General features: G+C 39.8%; 1 protein-coding gene across 8 annotated transcripts in view; it reads left to right on the top strand.

Moving 5' to 3' along the window:
- The window catches only part of BEND6 (BEN domain containing 6), a 74,241-nt gene that overhangs the window by 45,059 nt on the left and 8,760 nt on the right, over window positions 1–20,422 (top strand). For 5 of the 8 annotated variants that reach the window (XM_039467971.2, XM_074398172.1, XM_074398169.1 and 2 more), the window contains 3 exons: window positions 14,490–14,710; window positions 16,258–16,450; window positions 17,279–17,415. In XM_039467971.2, the coding sequence (XP_039323905.1) occupies window positions 14,490–14,710; window positions 16,258–16,450; window positions 17,279–17,406 (542 nt within the window). In that variant the 3' untranslated portion in view covers window positions 17,407–17,415. Of the gene's footprint in view, window positions 1–9,671; window positions 9,833–14,489; window positions 14,711–16,257; window positions 16,451–17,278; window positions 17,416–20,422 lie in introns of those variants that run through there. The other 3 variants (XM_074398173.1, XM_074398174.1, XM_074398175.1) reach the window with 3 other exon arrangements.

Below are 20,422 nucleotides of genomic sequence, written 5' to 3'. Positions count from 1 at the left end.
AGTTTGAGAACAGCCTGGCCAGCCTTGCAAAATCCCATCTCTACTACAAACACACAAAAAATTAGCGTGCCTGTAGTCCCAGCTACCTGGGAGGCGGAGGCAAGAGAATTGCTTGAACCCAGGCAGTGGAGGTTGGCAGTGAGCCAAGATCACGCCACTGCACTCCAGCCTGGGTGACAGAGCAAGATTCCATCTCTATTTAAAAAAAAAAAAAAAAAAGGCCGGGTGCGGTGGCTCAAGCCTATAATCCCAGCACTTTCGGAGGCCGAGGTGGGTGGATCACAAGGTCAAGAGATCGAGACCATCCTGGTCAACATGGTGAAACCCCGTCTCTACTAAAAAATCCAAAAAAATTAGCTGGGCATGGTGGCGCATGCCTGTAATCCCAGCTACTCAGGAGGCTGAGGCAGGAGAATTGCCTGAACCCGGGAGGTGGAGGTTGCGGTGGGCTGAGATCGCACCATTGCACTCCAGCCTGGGTAACAAGCGAACCTCCGCCTCAAAAAAAAGAAAGAAAGACACAAAACTGGCCAACAAGTATATTTTAAAATGCTCAACATCACTAATAATTAGGGAAATGCAAATGAAGCCCACAGTAAGATATCACCTTACCCCAGTTAGAATGACCATTACTAAAAAGACAGAAAGTAGCAAATGCTGGCAAGGGTACGGAGAAAGGGAAACTCATACACTTGATGGGATATAAATTAGTACAGCCATTATGGACAACAGTATGTCCACAAATATACTGACAACAGTATATTTAACATTCTTTTCTTTTTTTCTTTTTTGAGACCGAGTCTCACTCTGTCACCAGGCGCTAGGCTGGGGTGCAGTGGCACAATCTCGGCTCACTGCAACCTCCGCCTCCCAGGTTCAAGCAATTCTCCTGCCTCAGCCTCCCGAGTAGCTGGGACTACAGGCTCATGCCACCATGCCCAGCTAATTTTTGTATTTTTCGTAGAGACGGGGTTTCACCATGTTGGACAGGATGGTCTCGTTCTTTTGACCTTGTGATCCGTCCACCTCAGCCTCCCAAAGTGCTGTGATTACAGGCTTGAGCCACTGCGCCTGGCTTTAATATTCTTTAATATTAAAAATAGGGCTGGGCATGGCAATCCCAGCACTTTAGGAGGCCAAGGCAGGGGGATTGCCTGACCTCAGGACTTGGAGACCAGCCTGGGCAACAAGGCAATACCTCATCTCCAGTATAAAGAAAAAAAAAAAATTAGCCGGGCACAGTGGCTTATGCTTATAGTCCCAACTACTCGGGAGGCTGAGGCAGGAGGATTGCTTGGGTCTGGGAGGTTGACACAGCAATGATCATGCCAGTGCACTCCAGCATGGTGACAGAGCAAGACCCTGTCTCAAAAAAAAAAAAAAATTAATGATGGAATTACCGTATGATCTAGCAATCTCACTACTGGGAATTTATGCAAGGTAAAGGAAATCATTATGTATAAGAGATATCTGCACCCCCATGTTTGTTGCAGCACTTTTCACAATAGCCAAGATGTGGAATCCACGTGTCCATCAATGGATGAATGGATGGAGAAAATGTGGTGTATATACACAGTGGAATACTATTCAGCCATAAGAAAGAATGAAACCTTGTCATTTGCAGCAACATGGATGAACCTCAGAGATATTACATTAAGTCAAATAAGCCAACCAGAGAAAGATGAATACTGCATGATCTCACTTATACATGAAATCTAAAAAGGTTGATCCAGAAATAGCAGAACAGTGGTTATCAGAGGCCAGGAGGAGTAAGGGAGGGGGAGATAGGGAGAGGTTGGTCAACAGGTACAAACTCACAGTTAGGTAGAATAAATGAGTCGTAAAATCCATAAGACCAAGAAGATTCAAGACCACACCAGATAAAAGATGGTAATACGGGCCAGGCGCGGTGGCTCAAGCCTGTAATCCCAGCACTTTGGGAGGCCGAGGCGGGTGGATCACGAGGTCGAGAGATCGAGACCGTCCTGGTCAACATGGTGAAACCCCGTCTCTACTAAAAAAATACAAAAAATTAGCTGGGCATGGTGGCACGTGCCTCTAATCCCAGCTACTAAGGAGGCTGAGGCAGGAGAATTGCCTGAACCCAGGAGGCAGAGGTTGCGGTGAGCCGAGATCGCGCCATTGCACTCCAGCCTGGGTAACAAGAGTGAAACTCCGTCTCAAAAAAAAAAAAAAAAGATGCCAATACAATTTCAGAAGTTGAAAAGCAGATGATTGAGTGGTGACTGACTTAACAATCTGAAAAAAGCTGAACATTCACTATTTATGGTGGAGGTGGGCAGGAGACAGGGAGAGAAGTTAAAAAGAAATAAGCTAGGCTAGGTGTAGTGGCTCACTCCTGTAATCCTAGCACTTTAGGAGGCCCAAGGAGGGTGGATCACAAGGTCAAAAGATCAAGACCATCCTGGCCAACATAGTGAAACCCCGTCTCTACTGAAATACAAAAATTAGCTGGCTGTGGTGGCACATACCTGTAGTCCCTGCTACTCGGGAGGCTGAGGCAGGAGAATTGCTTGAACCCTGGAGACAGAGATTGCAGTGAGTTGATATTGAGCCACTGCACTTCAGCCTGGCGCTTGGTGACAGAGCAAGACTCTGTCTCAAAAAAAAAAAAAAATGCTAAATCACATCAAGAGCAAAAGCTTTCAGGAACTGAGCCTGTGAAAGGGATTATGGTAGTACTGATAGTGTGAAAACTGGAAAACTCACTGAAAAACCTATAGGAAGACACTTTCAGGCCAGGCACAATGGCTCAATCTTGTGATCCAGGCACTTTGGGAGGCCAAAGCGAGAGGTTTGCTTGAGGCCAGGAGGTTGAGACAAGCCTGGGCAATATAGTGAGACTATCTATACAGGAAGTAAAAACTGTAGAGATTTGGTCTCTACAGTTCTTGGAGGGCTGACTTGGGAGGATCGCCTGAGCCCAGGAGGTCGAGGCTGCAGTGAGACATGATCGTACCATTACACTTTAGCCTGGGTAACAGAGTGAGACCATATTTAAAAAAAAAAAAAAAGACTCTTTCAGACCACAAATTCACAAATACATTCTTCCAATATAGCCTGCAATTGTCACTCCTTTGTCACAGCAGAAGCCAGATGTTTTCTCTCAGGAGAGGTTGAATCAAAGCTATGAACTTTGGGACACTGGAAACAGCTGAGGAAAGGGGTGTGATTATTTGAGAAAATTCTCTAACATGGAAAACAGAGATAAAAAGAAACAAACAAGAAAATAAACTCTGAAGAAACAGAGATAAGGCAGGGAGTAGAAGAAAACTCCACCGAGAAAAAATACTGCATTCATGAAAAAAAGAATGGGGTAGTTTTAAACAGAAATATTCAGCTGGATGTGGTGGCTCATGCCTGTATTCCCAACACTTTGGGAGGCTGACGTGGGGAGATCACTTGAGATCAGGAGTTCAAGACCAGCCTGGCCAACATGGTGACACCCCATCTCTACGAAAAACACGAAAATTAGCCGGGCATTGTGGTGCGTGTATGTAATCCCAGCTATTCAGGAGGCTAAGGCAGGAGAATCACTCGAGCCCAGGAGGCAGAGGTTGCAATGAGCTGAGATTGTGCCACTGTACTCTAGCCTAGGCAGCAGTGTGAGATTCTATCTCAAAAAAATAAAAATAAAAATAAAAATAAAAAATAATACTCTAAATTTCTAGAACTGAAGGACACAAATTTCCAGATTGATACCATTAAAATACAGATAAATTTATTTGCCAAGTCTTTAAAACTTTTAAATGAATTTCATTGCATATATATAAGGTATGCTATACAGTATGTTTTGAAATACGTATAGATAATGCAATGGTTTCTATAGTCAAACAAATTAACGTGTCCATCATCTCACATAGTTACCACTTTTTTTCTTTCTATTTTTAAAGCAAGAGCTTAGCATGAAAGCAATCAGTAGAGACAGGAAAAAAATGTAAATACCTTACTTTCAGATAAAAATTGCCTTTTTTTTTACCACGGTAAATGAAACTTTTTATTATAAACAGTGATTAGAAATTATAAATATTAGGAATTATTAGGTATAGTGAATCAGCCTTTGTGTCTAAATGTATCAAATACACTGTCAAGTTTCTTTTTTAAAAAAAAGATACTACCAAAAGCCCAGGAAAATGAATGAAAAATGACTTATCTAAGGCATAAGATTGTGACATTTCAGAGCCCCGGAAGCAAAGGGAAGATCCAATAGCTTTCAGAACAGGCAGGCCACATGATAAGGATTAGAATCAGAATGGCATGAGACTTTTCACCAGCAATGATCACAGATAATAAGCAATGCCTTCAAAATTCTGGAGGGAAATGATCTAAACCTAGAATTCTATAGCTAGTGAAACTATCAACCAAATGTAAGGGTAGAATAATAATATTTCACCCTTATAAAGTTTCAAAAATGTTCTTCCCATGTTTTCTTTTTCAAAAGCCAATGGAGGATGTGCTTCTCCAAAATGAGAGTAAATCTTTAAAGAGAAAGACATGGTACCCAGAAAACAGATGATCCATTTCAGCAGAGAGACAAGGGGGATCCATGAAACAACAGTGAAGGGAAGCCCCAGAATGACAATATACGGTGCCTGGGAAAAGCTAGTCCACGTATGGAGGGTGCCAGGAAAGAGATCGTTAAGAAAAGTATGAAATTGATAGATGACATGCTATATCCAAACATACCAAAAATAGATTTTATACCTCTGGCAGGAAGTTTAGAGATACATTACTGAAAGAACATTTTTTGTAAAAGTATTAAAATTTTTAAAATGATGTAAGTATTAACTCCAAGAAAAATATCATGTTTTAAAGGAAAGAACTTGTGAGTAATATTTACATCTCTATAATAATATAAGCACAATATTTCTTGAACTAGCAATTCTGTTATAATATAGTAGGATGGTAGAAAAGGAGAAATTGCATTGATCCCAGTACCTTCAAGTCCTGTCTACTTTGGTACTGGAGTGATTATTTCTATCTTACCTCCTTTACAGCTTGGTACAGAGAACTGCCTTAGACTCTCCAATGAATCTATTCAAAAAGCTGCCTCTGTTACCTTGACTCATATCAGATATAGGTCCTGGCACTAGGAATCAAAGACTGTCTCTATTATTTTGGCTTGCTCCAGGTTAGGGAGAAGCCCATGCAAGGCTCCTACTGATCATATGTTTCATTTCTAGCTTTGATGTCTGGGCATTGATTTCCTTAGGTTTAACTAAGTTGCTCAGTGTCAAGGCAGTGCTATGGAAATCTGTCTGTGTCACTGGAGAGCTATGCAGGCCTGTCTGGGTGACTGTCACGTTGGCTTGTCTGTGCGATTGTCAGAGAGAATTGGCCTGCCACAACTTCACTTCAGCCTACATGACAGATCAAGACACTGTCTCTTAAAAAAGAAAAAAACGGGCAAACGATCTGAACAGATATTTTTCAATATCCGTGGCTGCTATGATCACAAAGACATACCAATGAAATAAGACATACGTGAAAAACTGCTCAACATTACTAATCACTGGGGAAATGCGTATCAAAACCAAAGTGAGAAAGCATCTCATCCCGGGAAGGATGGTTATTATCAAAAAGACAAAAAAATAACAAATTCTGGTGAGGATGTGGAGAAAATCAAACTCTTTAACACTGTGAGTGGGAATGTAAACCAGTACAGCCACTATGGAGACAGCACTGTTCACAATAGACAACACTGTGAATCAACTTAAGTGTCCAACAACAGATGAATAAAGAAAATGTGAGATATATATATATACCACATAATGGAGGTATTATTCATCCATAAAACAGAATGAAATCCTGTGATTTTTGGCAACATGGATGATCATTATGTTAAGTGAAATAAGCTAGGAATAGAAAGTTAAACACTGCATGTTCTCATTTGTATAAGCTAAAAAAAAAGGTTAATCTCATAAAAGGTAGAACAGAGGATACAAGAGGCTGGAAACAGTTAGGGTAGGGGGAAGGGAGGGATAGGGAGAGATGTATTAAAGGATATAAAATTGCAGCTAGATAGGAAGAATAAGTTCTAATGTTCAATACCCCTGTGGGATTGCTATAGTTAACAATAGTATATATTTTCAAGTAGCTAGAAAGAGGATTTTGAATGTTCCCAACATGAAGAAATGATAAATGTTTGCAGTAATAGATATGCTATTTGCCCTGATCTGATCACTGTGTATTATATGTATCGAAACATTATTATTTGCCCTACGTATATATATAACTATTTGCCAATTTTAAAAAATTAAAATATTAAATAAAATCAAATTTTAAAAAAAAGTCTTTCCTAATATAGTCCCAATGTAGGTCTAGCAACAACTCAATAGCCAAGGGCACTCCTAGCAATTAGACGCTACCTTGTAATATTGTTTCCCATTAAAGGGAACTATGGCTCCTTGGATAGATGCCTGACTCCATGTCTTGCATATGAAATATACAAAATGAGACTTGTCAAGAAGCTTGAGCAGGAAATATACAGGAACGCCTTGTCATGTCAGAAAGCAAGGAAATTAGACTATTCAGACTTATCAACTAGAAGAACTTCCCACAAGCCAAAGATGGGACAGTTCGAGCATCAGTAAGAAAGACAACCACAATAGACAGAAACATATTTGCATTAATACATGTTTAATGCATGAGTTCATAGTCATATTCAAAAAGAAGAAAATGTGGCCAGACACAGTGGCTAATGCCTATAATCTCAGCACCTTGGGAGGCCAAGGTGGGTGGTTCACGAGGTCAGAAGTTCGAGAGCAGCCTGACCAAGATGTTGGAACCCCATCTCTACTAAAAAATACAAAAATTAACCGAGTGTGGTGGTGAACGCCTGTAATCCCAGCTACTCGGGAGGCTGAGGCAGGAGAATTGCTTGAACCAGTGAGTTGAGATCGTGCCACTGAACTCTAGCCTGGGCAACAGAGCACAACTCTCTCTCAAAAAAAAAAAAAAAAAAAAAAAGGCCGGGCGCCGTGGCTCACGCCTGTAATCCCAGCACTTTGGGAGGCTGAGGCGGGTGGATCAAGAGGTCCAGAGATCGAGACCATCCTGGTCAACATGGTGAAACCCCGTCTCTACTAAAAATACAAAAAAAAAATTAGCTGGGCATGGTGGCACGTGCCTGTAATCCCAGCTACTCAGGAGGCTGAGGCAGGAGAATTGCCTGAACCCAGGAGGTGGAGGTTGCGGTGAGCCAAGATTGCGCCATTGCACTCCAGCCTGGGTAACAAGAGCAAAACTCCATCTCAAAAAAAGAAAAAAAAAAAAAGAAGAAGAAGAAGAAAGAAAACGTAATGGTCATCTGAAAACAACCAAGTTGTAATTTTGAAAATTGGCAGATACAAACCAAAATCAAGCATATCTTGCCATTACTATATGAAATGAACTTCCGGGTCACCAAATAGTTGATGAGAGGAAGTTTCCCCTTGTAGAATTCCAGCTAGTAAATGAAGAAGAAAAGAATTAGAATATCATTATTTTACAGCCCACTGTGACGTAATGAATCTACACAATGATCATCTGTAGCTGCTAAGATCACAAAAAAGCTAACCAGGCACTAAAAGCCCCCTGATGGAACTTAAAACACTCTCTGAACCCGATCTAGCCTTCAGATCTAACTACCAAGCTACATCAAATACAGCCAACAGGAGATTTATGTTAAATACCACCGAAGGCTGCAATCACAGCAAAATCTAACTATAGGAAATTCTCCAGGACAAATGACCCAGTGTCTAATATTAATAAATTGCAAGGGAAAAAACCAGGAAGGAAGAGGAAACCTATAGTTCATATGAAGGAGACAGCAACCGATTGTAATGTATAGTCCTTGCTGAAACCTGATCCAAACAAACTGTTAAAAAATAAAACCAGCAGAGAAATTGAACATTGACTAGGGTTTTGTTTTTTTTTTAATGATATTAAAGACTATTGTTAACTATTTCTGGCTGCAGTAGTGGTGTTAACAGTTATATTTTTAAATATACCTTTTAGAGATGCCTATGGAAATATTTACAGATAAAAATGAGATGATGCCTGTGCTTTGCATCAGATAATTTGGGGAAGATCAGAGTTTAAGTGGAATGAGACTTGCCGTGAATTGAAATGGGATAGTTTGCTATTTTTGTTTCTGTTTAAATTTTTCCATTAAAATTTTAAAAAATATATACAGCAAAACAGCTTACTTGTGAAAAGATATTTAAACTATACAAAATTGTTGGTGACTATTTAACTGATCTGAATGATGAATGACTTTCTAAGTATAAAACGAATGGATAATATACTAAGAAAAGACTGCTACTTTCAACTAAAATGAAAATTTAAACTGTGTTTAAAATATCATAAAATTAAAAGATAAACAATTTGAGAAAATTATTTGCAACTCAAGAAAAATGAAAGGTTAAAATGCTTAATATAGGCCGGGCGTGGTGGCTCACACCTGTAATTCCAGAACTTTGGGAGGCTGAGGCAGGTAGAATCACAAGATCAAGATATCGAGACCATTCTGGCCAAAATGGTGAAACCCCGTCTCTACTAAAAATACAAAATTAGCTGAGTATGGTGGTGCACTCCTGTAGTCCCAGCTATTCGGGAGGCTGAGGCAGGAAAATCACTTGAACCAAGGAGGTGGAGGTTGCAGTGATCCAAGATCATGCCACTGCACTCGAGCCTGGTGACAGAGTGAGACTCTGTTCCAAAAAAAAGCTTAATATATAAGGGAGTTAATAATAAAGCTAATACGTTCTGCTTACAATGTGCTAGGCCCTCTTATAACCACTTTACAAAAACCATTTGAATTCTTATAAAACAGAAAAAGTACCAATATCCCATGCTCCAATAAATAATTGATAGAAGAAATTCAAGCAATTGATAAACAAATTATATTTAATTTCACAATAATTAAATAATTATAATTTAAAATGTACTAAGATTTTAACCTATCAAACAAATGAAGATTGTTGTTACTGATTAACACCTGTTATTGGTAGTTCAGTGAAATGGTCAATTTCCTATATTGCTAGTGGGAGTGTAAGTTGGAAAATTTTTTCTAGAGAGCAATTCAGCAATATAAATTGTGTCTTGAAACTAAAACAGATTTACAAGAAAAAAACAAACAAGCCCATTCAAAAGTGGGCAAAGGATATGAACAGATACTTTACAAAAGAAGACATACATGAGGCCAACAAACAAAAAATGCTCATCATCACTGGTCATTAGAGACATGCAAATCAAAACTACATTGAGATACCATCCCACGCCCGTTAGAGTGGCGATCATTAAAATATCTGGAGACAACAGATGCTGGAGAGGATGTGAAGAAATAGGAACAATTTTACACTGTTGGTGGGAGTGTAAATTAGTTCAACCATTGTGGAAGACAGTGTGGCGATTCCTCAAGGACTTAGAAATAGAAATTCCATTTGACCCAGCAATGCCATTACTGGTTATATACCCAAAGGATTATAAATCATTCTACTATAAGGACACATGCACACGAATGTTCATTGCAGCACTGTTTACAAAAGCAAACACCTGGAACCAACCCAAATGCCAATCGATTATAGACTGGACAGGGAAAATGTGGCACATATACACCATGGAATATTATGGAGCCATCAAAAATGATGAGTTTGTGTCCTTTGTAGGGACGTGGATGAACCTGGAAACCATCATTCTCAGCAAACTGACACAAGAACAGAAAATCAAACACCGCATGTTCTCACTCACAGGCGGGTGTTGAACAGTGAAAACACATGGACACAGGGAGGGGAGCATCACACACTGGGGTCTGTTGGGGGGCAATAGGGGAGGGACAGCATGGGGTGGGGAGTTGGGGAGAGATAGCGTGGGGAGAAATGCCAGATATAGGTGAAGCAGGGAAGGAAGCAAATCACGCTGCCATGTGTGTACCTATGTAACAATCCTGCATGTTCTTCACATGTACCCCAAAACCTAAAATGCAATTAAAAAATAAAATAAAATAAAAATAGATTGCATCTTGAAAGCATTTATACCCCTTAATGCTATTATTATGCTCTTAGGAATTTATAGCATTGACATGATCAAAGGTGCATATGAAGATGTAGATGCAAGAAGGTTCATCAAAGCTTTGTTTGTAATAAAGAAAAATTGGGCCTAGCAGTGGATCCCCACTGTAATTCTAGCACTTTGGAAGAATCACTTGAGCCCAGGAATTCAAGAGCAACTTGGGCAACATAGGGAGACCCCGTTTGTACAAAAAATAAAAATATTAGCCAGGCACAGTGGCACACACCTGTAGTCCCAGATACTCAGGAGACTGCAGTGGGAGGATTGTTTGAGCCTGGGAAGTCAAGGCTGCAGTAAGCTGTGTTCACACCACGCTGCTCCAGCCTGGGTGACAGCAGGGCCCTGTCTCAAAAAAAAAAAAGAAAGAAAAGAAAAAGAAAAATTGGAAGCAACCTAATTTCCAAGTTTAGAAAGGAGCATTTAAAGAAGTTACAGGACCTGGCACGGTGGCTTACACCTGTAATCCAGCACTTTGGGAGGCCAGCACTTTGGGAGGATCATTTGAGCTCAGAAGTTCAAGACTAGCCTGGCCAACATGGTGAAACCCCATCTCTACCAAAAATACAAAAGTTAGCCAGATGTGGTGGTGCACACCTGTAGTTCCAGCTACTCGGGCGGCTGAAGCCAGAGGATCGCTTGAACCTGGGAGGTGGAGGTTGCAGTGAGCCGAGATCATGCCACTACACTCCAGCCGGGGTGACAGAGTGAGACTCCATCTCAAAATATATAAATAAATGAATAATTTACAGAACATGAGTATCTTAGATATTAGGGAAATAACCCATCAACAGGTGAATGGATACATTAATTATAAAGTAATGGAATGTTAGCAATAAAAATGAATGAATTATGGTAGACACAGCATGAATGTCTTAAAATATGCAGAGAAAAAAGAAAAAAAAGGAGAATATACTGTTTGAGTTCATTTATTTGGGATTTTAGAACAAGTAAAATTTCTTTACAGCTAAAGAAGTTAAATTAGTGATTGCCTCTGAGGTAAGTCCAGGGATTGATTTAGACAGAATGTAGAGGAATATTCTGGGAGGATGGAAGTGTTCTATATCTTGATTAGGTGTGTTTAAAATCAGTGCATCCACTTGTCAAACTCATATCCTTTACCTACGTAATTTTTGCTCAGACTTCCTGTAAGATTTTGCCTTTGACTGTATGTGAATTAGACCTTAAACACTCATATTTTCTAAAAAGATTTAATAAACAGGCAAAATATTCACTTTACCATTTTAATTGGGAAAAAAAGAGCCATGATACAATTCAATATATACAGCATGGTTCTAATTATGTCAAAGAAAATACATTAATAAAAATAGAGATAGGCAGAAATGACAAGAATGATGTATGCCAGTGAGCATGTACCAACATAATTCGAAAACATTGTAAATATCCTTATAGTTCCACTTCATACCAAATTCCCTTTTCATCTTACATTGTAGATTTGACCTTTCAGTTCCACATATGAAAAAAGCTGCTGTTCCTATGCCTCTAATGACCCCCTCAGTCTCTTTAGCAATTTAATTCCTGCTCAGCCTTAAGTCGTCAGATCAATCTTGACTTGCTCAGAGAAGCCCTGCTTGCCCCACCTACGTCAAGACCTTCCATTCCCCACGCTTAGTCAAGTACCTATGCCTCTTCTTTACGGCATTTAGGAATTGTGATTTTTTATTTTTTTTTAATATACCTCAAGTAAACCACACTGCAAAGTTAAGGGGGTGTCTTCCAGACTGCCAAATGTGCCTAAGACTTATGACACTGGCCTGGCACGGTGGCTCATGCCTGTAATCCCAGCACTTTGGGAGGCCGAGGCGGGTGGATCACAGAGATCGAGACCATTCTGGTCAACATGGTGAAACCCTGTCTCCACTAAAAATACAAAAATTAGCTGGGCATGGTGGCGCACGCCTGTAGTCCCAGCTACTCAGGAGGCTGAGGCAGGAGAATTGCCTGAACCCAGGAGGCAGAGGTTGCGGTGAGCCGAGATTGCGCCATTGCACTCCAGCCTGGGTAGCAAGAGCAAAACTCCGTCTCAAAAAAAAAAAAAAAAAAAAAAAAAAAAGACTTCTGACACCAACTACACATTCAGGAGTTTCCCAAAACCACTCTCATATTCAGTAATTTGATATAATAGAAAAATTCACAGAACACTTATTACAAGGAAAGGATACAAATTAGAATCAGCTAAAGAAAGAGGGCAGAGTCTGGGAGGTTTCCACTTGTGTGAGGCTTTGGTTGTCTCAGGATGCCTTATGCCCATAGCATCTGTATGTGACAATAGACATAAAGTATTGTCTATCCAGGAAGCTCACCAGAGCTCTACTGTCCAAACTTTTTATTGGAGCTTCATAATGTAGGCACGATTGATCGGCTGATTGAGTGCCCATGTGGTTGAACTCAGTCTCTAAATCATATGGTTGGTCTTTCGGGATTTCAGGCTGTGGCCAGCTGCCACCCCGAGTCAGCTCATTAGCATAAACTATAGTGTATGGTCGGAGAGCTCACAATGAGTGGGGAAGACACTCCTATCAGTCAGTAAGGCTATTGCGTGTGATTTGGCCCCACCCCGAGTCAGCTCATTAGCATAAACTATAGTGTATGGTCGGAGAGCTCACAATGAGTGGGGAAGACACTCCTATCAGTCAGGAAATTCCAAGGATTTAACAGTTACTTCCCAGAAACGGGGACAAAGTCCAGATCATTCTTTGAGCAGGACAAAGTTCTTGCTATACAGCCTGGTTTGTAAATAAGTCTTCCCTTCACCCGTCACTGTAAGCTCCAAAAGGACGTGGACCACATCTGGTTTTGCTCCCAGTTTTATCCCTCACACCTAGCATAGTGGTTGGCAAATATTGAGAATCTGCATAACATGAACTTGGGAGGCAGCCAGTCTGAATTTGAATCTTGGCTCTTCTCTTCACTTACTGTGTGACTCTTAACAAGTTACTTCTTGTTGCCACATTGACTTCATCTGGAAATTAGATAAAGAAAATGCCTATTTCAGAAAGTTGCAATGAGCATTGGATGAAAGAACATCAGTTAAGATCTCAGAATAGTGCCTGGCACAGAGAAAAAGAAACCAGATAAATATTTAATATTATTAAATGCTCAATAAGTAATTACTGATGGAATAAGTGTCTGGCATATGAAAGGTGCTTAATAAATGTTCTTGAAAGAACAGAAAATAAGATTTTCTTCTTTAGTAGATTTACCTTTAATATAGTACCAGATGTACTGATTTGCACATCATTAATCATTGTAAAATTATAGCTCAATAATACACTTAAGAAAAGCAAAAAAAAGTTTCAGAGTCTTTCACCTCTCCAGCAGGCTGTGCCCTCAACTATATAGTGAGGAATTGAGTTAGACAGGGTTCAAGACCTCGTCCAACTCCAACATGTTGTTTGTCCTTAGGAAACAAACTAGATATAACAACAGAGAAGACCATTCTACATGGAGGCATGAACCCTCTGAATGTGTAAGTTTCCATTTTAAAAAAGGAACAGATAAAATAATCCACTGATTAGCAAAATTCATCTTTATTCACAACATAGTTTTGAACTGTGGCAGTGCATTTTTAATAATTTGATGAAATTTGACTCCCTTGTAAACCATACACGAAGGTCCTAGAAAATTTATTTTAACCTGTGAGAAATGGCTAGTTTTATCTTGGCACATAAACAAGCCTAATGTGAGCTTCTAGAAGGGATTGATAATAGAATCACTACTAGCTCCAAAGAACAGATTCAACTCAACACCTTCAAATAAAACCCCTAACAACTAGAAAAAAAAAGAATCAACTTCTTTTTAAAACATTCCTTTTAGTTACAAAGTAATGCATATACATTTAAGTGCAATAACCAAATGTTTTTTCATTGCTTTATTATTAAGCAATTATTAAATTATTTAATAATAAAAGAAAATATGTTCCAAACACCTTTCCTGCCCTGTTTATTTTCCAAAGATAGCAAATGTTGACAGTGTTCTGCATTTCTTTTTCTTTCTTTCTTTCTTTTTGCTTGAGACAGAATTTCACTCTGTTGCCAGGCTGGAGTGCAATGGCACCATCTGGGCTCACTGCAACCTCCACCTCCCGGGTCAAGCGATTCTCCTGCCTCAGCCTCCCGAGTAGCTGGGATTACAGATGCGCACTGCAACACTCAGCTAATTTTTGTATTTGTAGTAAGGACGAGCTTGCACCATGTTGGACAAGATGGTCTTGATCTCCTGACCTTGTGATCCACCCACTTCAGCTTCCCAAAGTGCTGAGATTACAGGCGTGAGCCACCACACCGGGCCAACAGTTTGTTTGCATATTTCTATGCACATACACGCAACAAAAAATACGTACATATGCACCTATTACAGATGATATTTGTAAAGTTTACTTTTTCTTGTCATTTTAGTGTTACCACAAGCAGTCACCCAGTTTGAAGAACTGGTTGGCATGGCTGAGGCTCTGCTTAAGGGTGGAGGAACCATGTCTACATCTGCATCCACCCTCTGGAGAGCAACCAACAACTCCTCACCAGATTCATTGGCCTCGACCTGTAGTAATTCTAATTCGAATTCCAGTTCACCAGTTTCCTTAAAGCCTGAGGAAGAGCATCAGACTGATGAGAAACAGGTCAGTTGCGGTACCTACCTTACTGTTCTGTGGAATATGGTTAAATAAAAAATTAAATAAGGGTAGAAAATGATCATTGGTTTATCAGATAACTATTGGATGAAATAATTTTATGCAATAGGAGTATTAAAATTCTTAAGTACCACAAAGAAGAGGCATAAAATGCTTGATCTAGCCTGGTGAAAGGGAGGCCTTGACTTTGGAGGGGGCAAGAACGTCTCTGAGGAAGTCAAGACCGATCTGAGAACAAAAGGCATCAAACTGTTGTATTTTTATAGTAAAAACTAATATTTGTGAAACAAATACCCAGTTTAGAAAAGTGAAGGCAAATTGGGGACAAAGATGAAGTTATTAAACTTTAAAATTCTTAAACCAGTGACAGAAGGATACCTGTACATTCAGGGTTATATAATTTTTTATCACTGACAGGTAAATTTCAGCCTCAGCATGCCGGCTGAACATATTTCTTTCTCTACTTTTCTACTTAATCAAGACACGAAAGCTAAAAAGACAAGTTTTGTTATAATCAGGTAGCCTTAGAAAGTATACTATCAAAAATAGTAGCTGTTAACTAACATATCTAACATTGAAACTATTTGAAACTGAGTGTATCAGTTACCTATTGCTATGTAACAGATTATCACAAATTTGGTGATTTCAAATGACCCAAATTTATTATCTTAGAGTTCTATAGATCAGAAGTCTGTTACAGGTCTCACTAGACTAAAGTCAAGGTGTTAGCAGGTGCATTTCTTTCTGGAAGCTCTAGGACAGAATCTGTTTCCTGCTCATCTAGGCTCTGGTAGAATTCAATTTTTTGTAGTTGTAAAACTCAATTTCCCATTTTCTTGCTGGTTGTAAACTGAAAGCCATTCCCACTTCTAGAGACAATCACATCCCTTGGTTTACAGCCCACTTCTGCCATCTTCAAAGCCAGCAACAGCTCTCACACTTCACATCTTTCCTTCTTCTTCTGTCTATTTTTCCTGATCTACCCTTCTGTTTCCTTCTGCTTTTAAGAACTCATATGATTAGATTGAGCCCACCTAGATAATCCAGGATAATCACCCATCTCAAGGTACTTAACTTTAATCACATCTACAGAACTGTTTTTGCCCTGTGAGGCAAGCTGTTACAGGTTTCAGGAATTAAGATGTGACCCTTCCGAAAGCCATTATTCTGCCTTCTACATTTACAATGAAGCACTTAATATGGGACTAAATCTGAAAGGACCAAATCCAGTTTACGTGACAATTTTTGTTTTCCAGCATTAAAGGCTTACATCTACACTGAACGTGACAAGAATTTGTATGCACCCTGGAACAAATACCTCATAAATAATGAAGAGTATCACAAAGATAACATTTAACTCTAATCCCTGACATGTAAACTACATATTAAATTAAAATGTAAAATATATATTAAAATATATATAATACATTACCTTTAAAAATGTTGACATTGTTTTATGCCTTAACTCAATTAGTAATGTATTTCTCCGTATGGCACTATCTCTTTCCAACTTCAGCTCTTTCTTATCTTTTTAGTTCCAGATTGAAAAATGGCAGATTGCCCGTTGTAATAAGAGCAAGCCTCAGAAGTTTATTAATGATTTAATGCAAGTACTTTACACAAATGAATACATGGCCACTCACAGCCTGACAGGGGCAAAATCCTCTACTTCAAGGGACAAAGCCGTAAAACCAGCTATGAATCAGAATGAAGTTCAAGAAATCATAGGTGATACTATGATTGCATTACATTGTCATATGAATTTTAAGTCATGTTACTACTCAAGGTCAGGATAGTCTTTCATGGTCCTTTTTTCTAGGAACAAAAAAAATCTCAGGATAGTCTAAAGTTCTCGTTAAATATGGAAGATTTTATAGAAAAACTTTACACTAAAAATGGTTATTAAAATAAAACTAAGTTTTATATCACCAAAAAGTCTGAATTCATACACGTTATGGCTTTGGAAATGTAAATTTTCACAATCTTTTAAAGTAAAATTTCAATAACAATTTCTATCTTGCTTTTGTTATATTTCTTGTCTTTTATTCTAGAAAGATAAATGCTAATTTGACTATGCTATTTATAGTTTTTAAGTTAATGAATCTCCTTAAATATAATCTAGATTATCCAATTAATTTTTTCACGACATCCGACAAATGTAGATTCTCTGAATCCCAGTCTTATATATGTCATTTCTTAGTTGGAAAAAGATAAGTCAGAGTTTAGTTGTTTCAACTAATGCTGGAAATGGATCAAAATACATTCCTAACATTTTAGAGCAGGAAGACTGAGTTTAAACCAAGCAGGAGGCTTAAAATTAATTGTAACCATAGAATGTCAGTTGATAATATAGACCTTCTGATATCGCCTGCTTTACTTAGAAAAACCTGCCTACCTACTCATCTGTTTAAATATCTCATGGGTTGGGTGATTGGGCTGCTTTTCTTAAATGGAAAAAAAAATTATAATGTAGAATACTTGATGTTTTACCTCAGTTCATACCCTAAGATGTAAAGGACTCAAAGTTTCTCGTGTGTTACTGTTGGTTTTTTACAGGAGTAACAAAACAATTATTTCCCAATACGGATGATGTTTCAATAAGGAGAATGATAGGGCAGAAGCTAAACAACTGTACCAAGAAGCCAAATTTAAGCAAAAATCTTAACTCTCAGGATATTAAATAGATCCTTTTGGTAAGTCTTTTAAATCTTCATTGCTTTCAGTGTGGCAAGAAAATGTAATACTTTTTTCTGTGGAATAACATTTTCCAATTACTCTACTAGAAAGTACTAGTGAGCCGTGAAAGGCTAATACGTATTCCTGGTGGCAAAAGGGGGGAACTGGGAGCGGGGCTTAAATTTGGAAAACGCTGGGTTCAGTTTTTCTTTCTCAGAACCACTCAGATGTTTTGATATACTTTTAACGTGCCCATTTGCATAAGGAATCTCTAAGAAAGGGATAGAGCATGTCGTGTTTTCCGAATGTGCTGTACTGAGGAAGTTTTCTTCACAGAACTCCTGTTAACTTGGTGGGGACAGAAAGGAGCTAAAGGAAGGACACATGACAATTTCAGAAGTATTTCTCTAGGCCGGGCACAGTGGCTCACGCCTGGAATCCTAGCACTTTGGGAGGCCGAGGTGGGTGGATCATGAGGTCAAGAGATCAAGACCATCCTGGTCAACATGGTGAAACCCGCCTCTACTAAAAATACAAAAAATTAGCTGGGCATGGTGGCGCCTGCCTGTAATCCCAGCTACTCAGGAGGCTGAGGCAGGAGAATTGCCTGAACCCAGGAGGCAGAGGTTGCAGTGAGCCAAGATTGCGCCATTGCACTCCAGCCTGGATAACAGGAGCAAAACTCCGTCTCAAAAAAAAAAAAAAAAAAAAAAAAAAAAAGGAAGTATTTCTCTTTAGAACAGAGGAGATTTTAGACCCTAGGGAAATCTCTGAGGTTCATTGATGAGATTGAATTTACAACTCAAATCGATGGTCTCTGACATTTGCAAAAACGATTGGCTGAAATATGGAGGATTCTTCTCCACCAACCTACATGTTGCTTCTCATGGTCTTTAAACTTTTTTTATTTTTTTGAGATGGAGTAACACTCTGTCACCCAGGCTAAAGTGCGGTGGTGTCATCTCGGCTCACTGCAACCTCCACCTTCCAGGTTAAAGCGATTCCCTGCCTTAACCTCCTGAATAGCTGGGATTACAGGTGCACGCTACCATGCCCAGCTAATTTTTGTATGTTTAGTAGAGACTGGGTTTTACCATCTTGGTTAGGCTGGTCTTGAACTCCTGACCTCTTGATCCACCCGCCTCGGCCTCTCAAAGTGCTGGGATTACAGGTGGGAGCCACTGTATCTGGCCGGTCTTTAAATTTTTAAATTAGTTGTTATTGTTTAATAAGGATTTATACCAAGATGCTTGCACCATACTAAGAAAAAGAATAATTTAGGGGGTGAGAGTTCCGAAGTAAATACACTTTCTATTCAGGCCTTGACCCAGGCAAAGCTGTGAAGTGGAATTTTGCCAGCCACTGTCCTGGCCAGCTCACTTGTACTTACCCCTCCTCTCTCTCTACTATTTTGATGGAAAATATGTGAAACCATGTGTATGACTGCGTTAATATTTTCATTGATTAATAGAGGTATGTGGGTAACATATGAGGGTAAGGCCCACTACGGATATTCCCTCTTTTCTTTCCATTTTCTCGACTTCTGTCTTTGACTTGTATTTTGACTGTCCTCTGCCTAACTCTAGCCACTTCTGAGACCATTTTACTTGCCTTCATTTCTTCTGACCGTGTTTAAATGAGATGTGGAGCTGAATGTGATGCAGTAATCCCCTGCCCCCAACATCCTACCTGTTACTGACTACCACTCCATTCTCCCCCGAGAGTCCCTTATTTTGCTACACAACTAAGACAAGCTCTGCTGAGAGTCAACAATGTCCGTCGTCCTGAAACAAAAACAAACAAAAAAACTACTACTTGTAACAACTGCAGTAAAATTCTTTCCCTTGGCTCACACATACTGTTAGATCGACTTTTATAGTAAGAAAACATGGCTGGGTGTGGAGGCACATGGCCGTAATCCCAATGGTTTGGGAGGCTGAGGCAGACAGATACTTGAGCCCAGGAGTTTGAGACCAGCCTGGCCAACATGACAAGGCCCTGTCTGTAGAAAATACAGGGGCAAAAAATTAGCCTGATGTGGTAGTGCACACCTGCAGTCCCAGGAACCTGGGAGGCTGAGGTGGGCGAGAGGTTGAGGCTGCAGTGAGCCGTGATCATTCCACTGCGCTTCAGCCTGGGGGACAGAGTGAGGCCTTGTTTTGCACCCCCCCCAAAAAAAAAAAAGTTATAAAAAATAAGATAAAGTTACCTGTATCCTTTTTTTTTTCCCAAGTGATAGTAAATTTCAGTAGATTGTGATCTCACAGCTTTTCAATTATTAGATAATGGCTTAAATATGCCCTTAGTACTTCCCATTTTGACATGAGGCTGCCCACCCAGTTACCTTGATGTATGATGACCAAGTTCTCGTTTTTTTTTGTTGTTGCTTTGTTTTTTGTTTTTCGTTTTTCTTTGAGACAGGGTTCTTGCTTTATTGCCCTGACTGCTTTTGAGCTCACAGCCTCAAGCAGTCCTCCTACCTTGGCCTCTCCAAGTGTCAGAAAGCACTCCACCCAGCAACTAAGTTCCTTTTATTTTCTTTTTGAAATGGAGTCTTACTCTGTAGCCCAGGCTGTAGTGTAGTGGTGCGATCTCTGCTCACTGCAGCCTCCACCTCCTGGATTCAAACGATCCTCCCGCCTCAGCCGCCCGAGTTGCTGGAACTACAGGCTCGTGCCACCATACCCAGCTACTCTGTGTATTTTTAGTAGAGATGGAGTTTTACCATGCTGGCCAGGCTGGTCTTGAACTCCTGATGTCAAGTGATCTGCCCACCACCACCTCTCAAAGTGCTGCAATTACAGGCATGACCCACAGTGACCAGCAAGTTCCTTTTTTTTTTGAGATGAAGTCTTGCTCTGTAGCCCAGGCTGGAGTACAGTGGCGCCATCTCAGCTCACTGCAACCTCCGCCTCTCGGGTCCAGGTTCAAGCAATTCTCCTACTTCAGACTCCCGAGTAGCTGGGATTACAGGCGCGAGCCACCATGGCCAGCTACGTTTTGTATTTTTGGTAGACACGGGGT

This window comes from Saimiri boliviensis, chromosome 4 (assembly GCF_048565385.1).
Source record: "Saimiri boliviensis isolate mSaiBol1 chromosome 4, mSaiBol1.pri, whole genome shotgun sequence".
Lineage (NCBI taxonomy): Eukaryota > Metazoa > Chordata > Mammalia > Primates > Cebidae > Saimiri > Saimiri boliviensis.
Note: the sequence above shows the minus strand (reverse complement) of the source record. Positions and strands in the feature narration are given on the sequence as shown.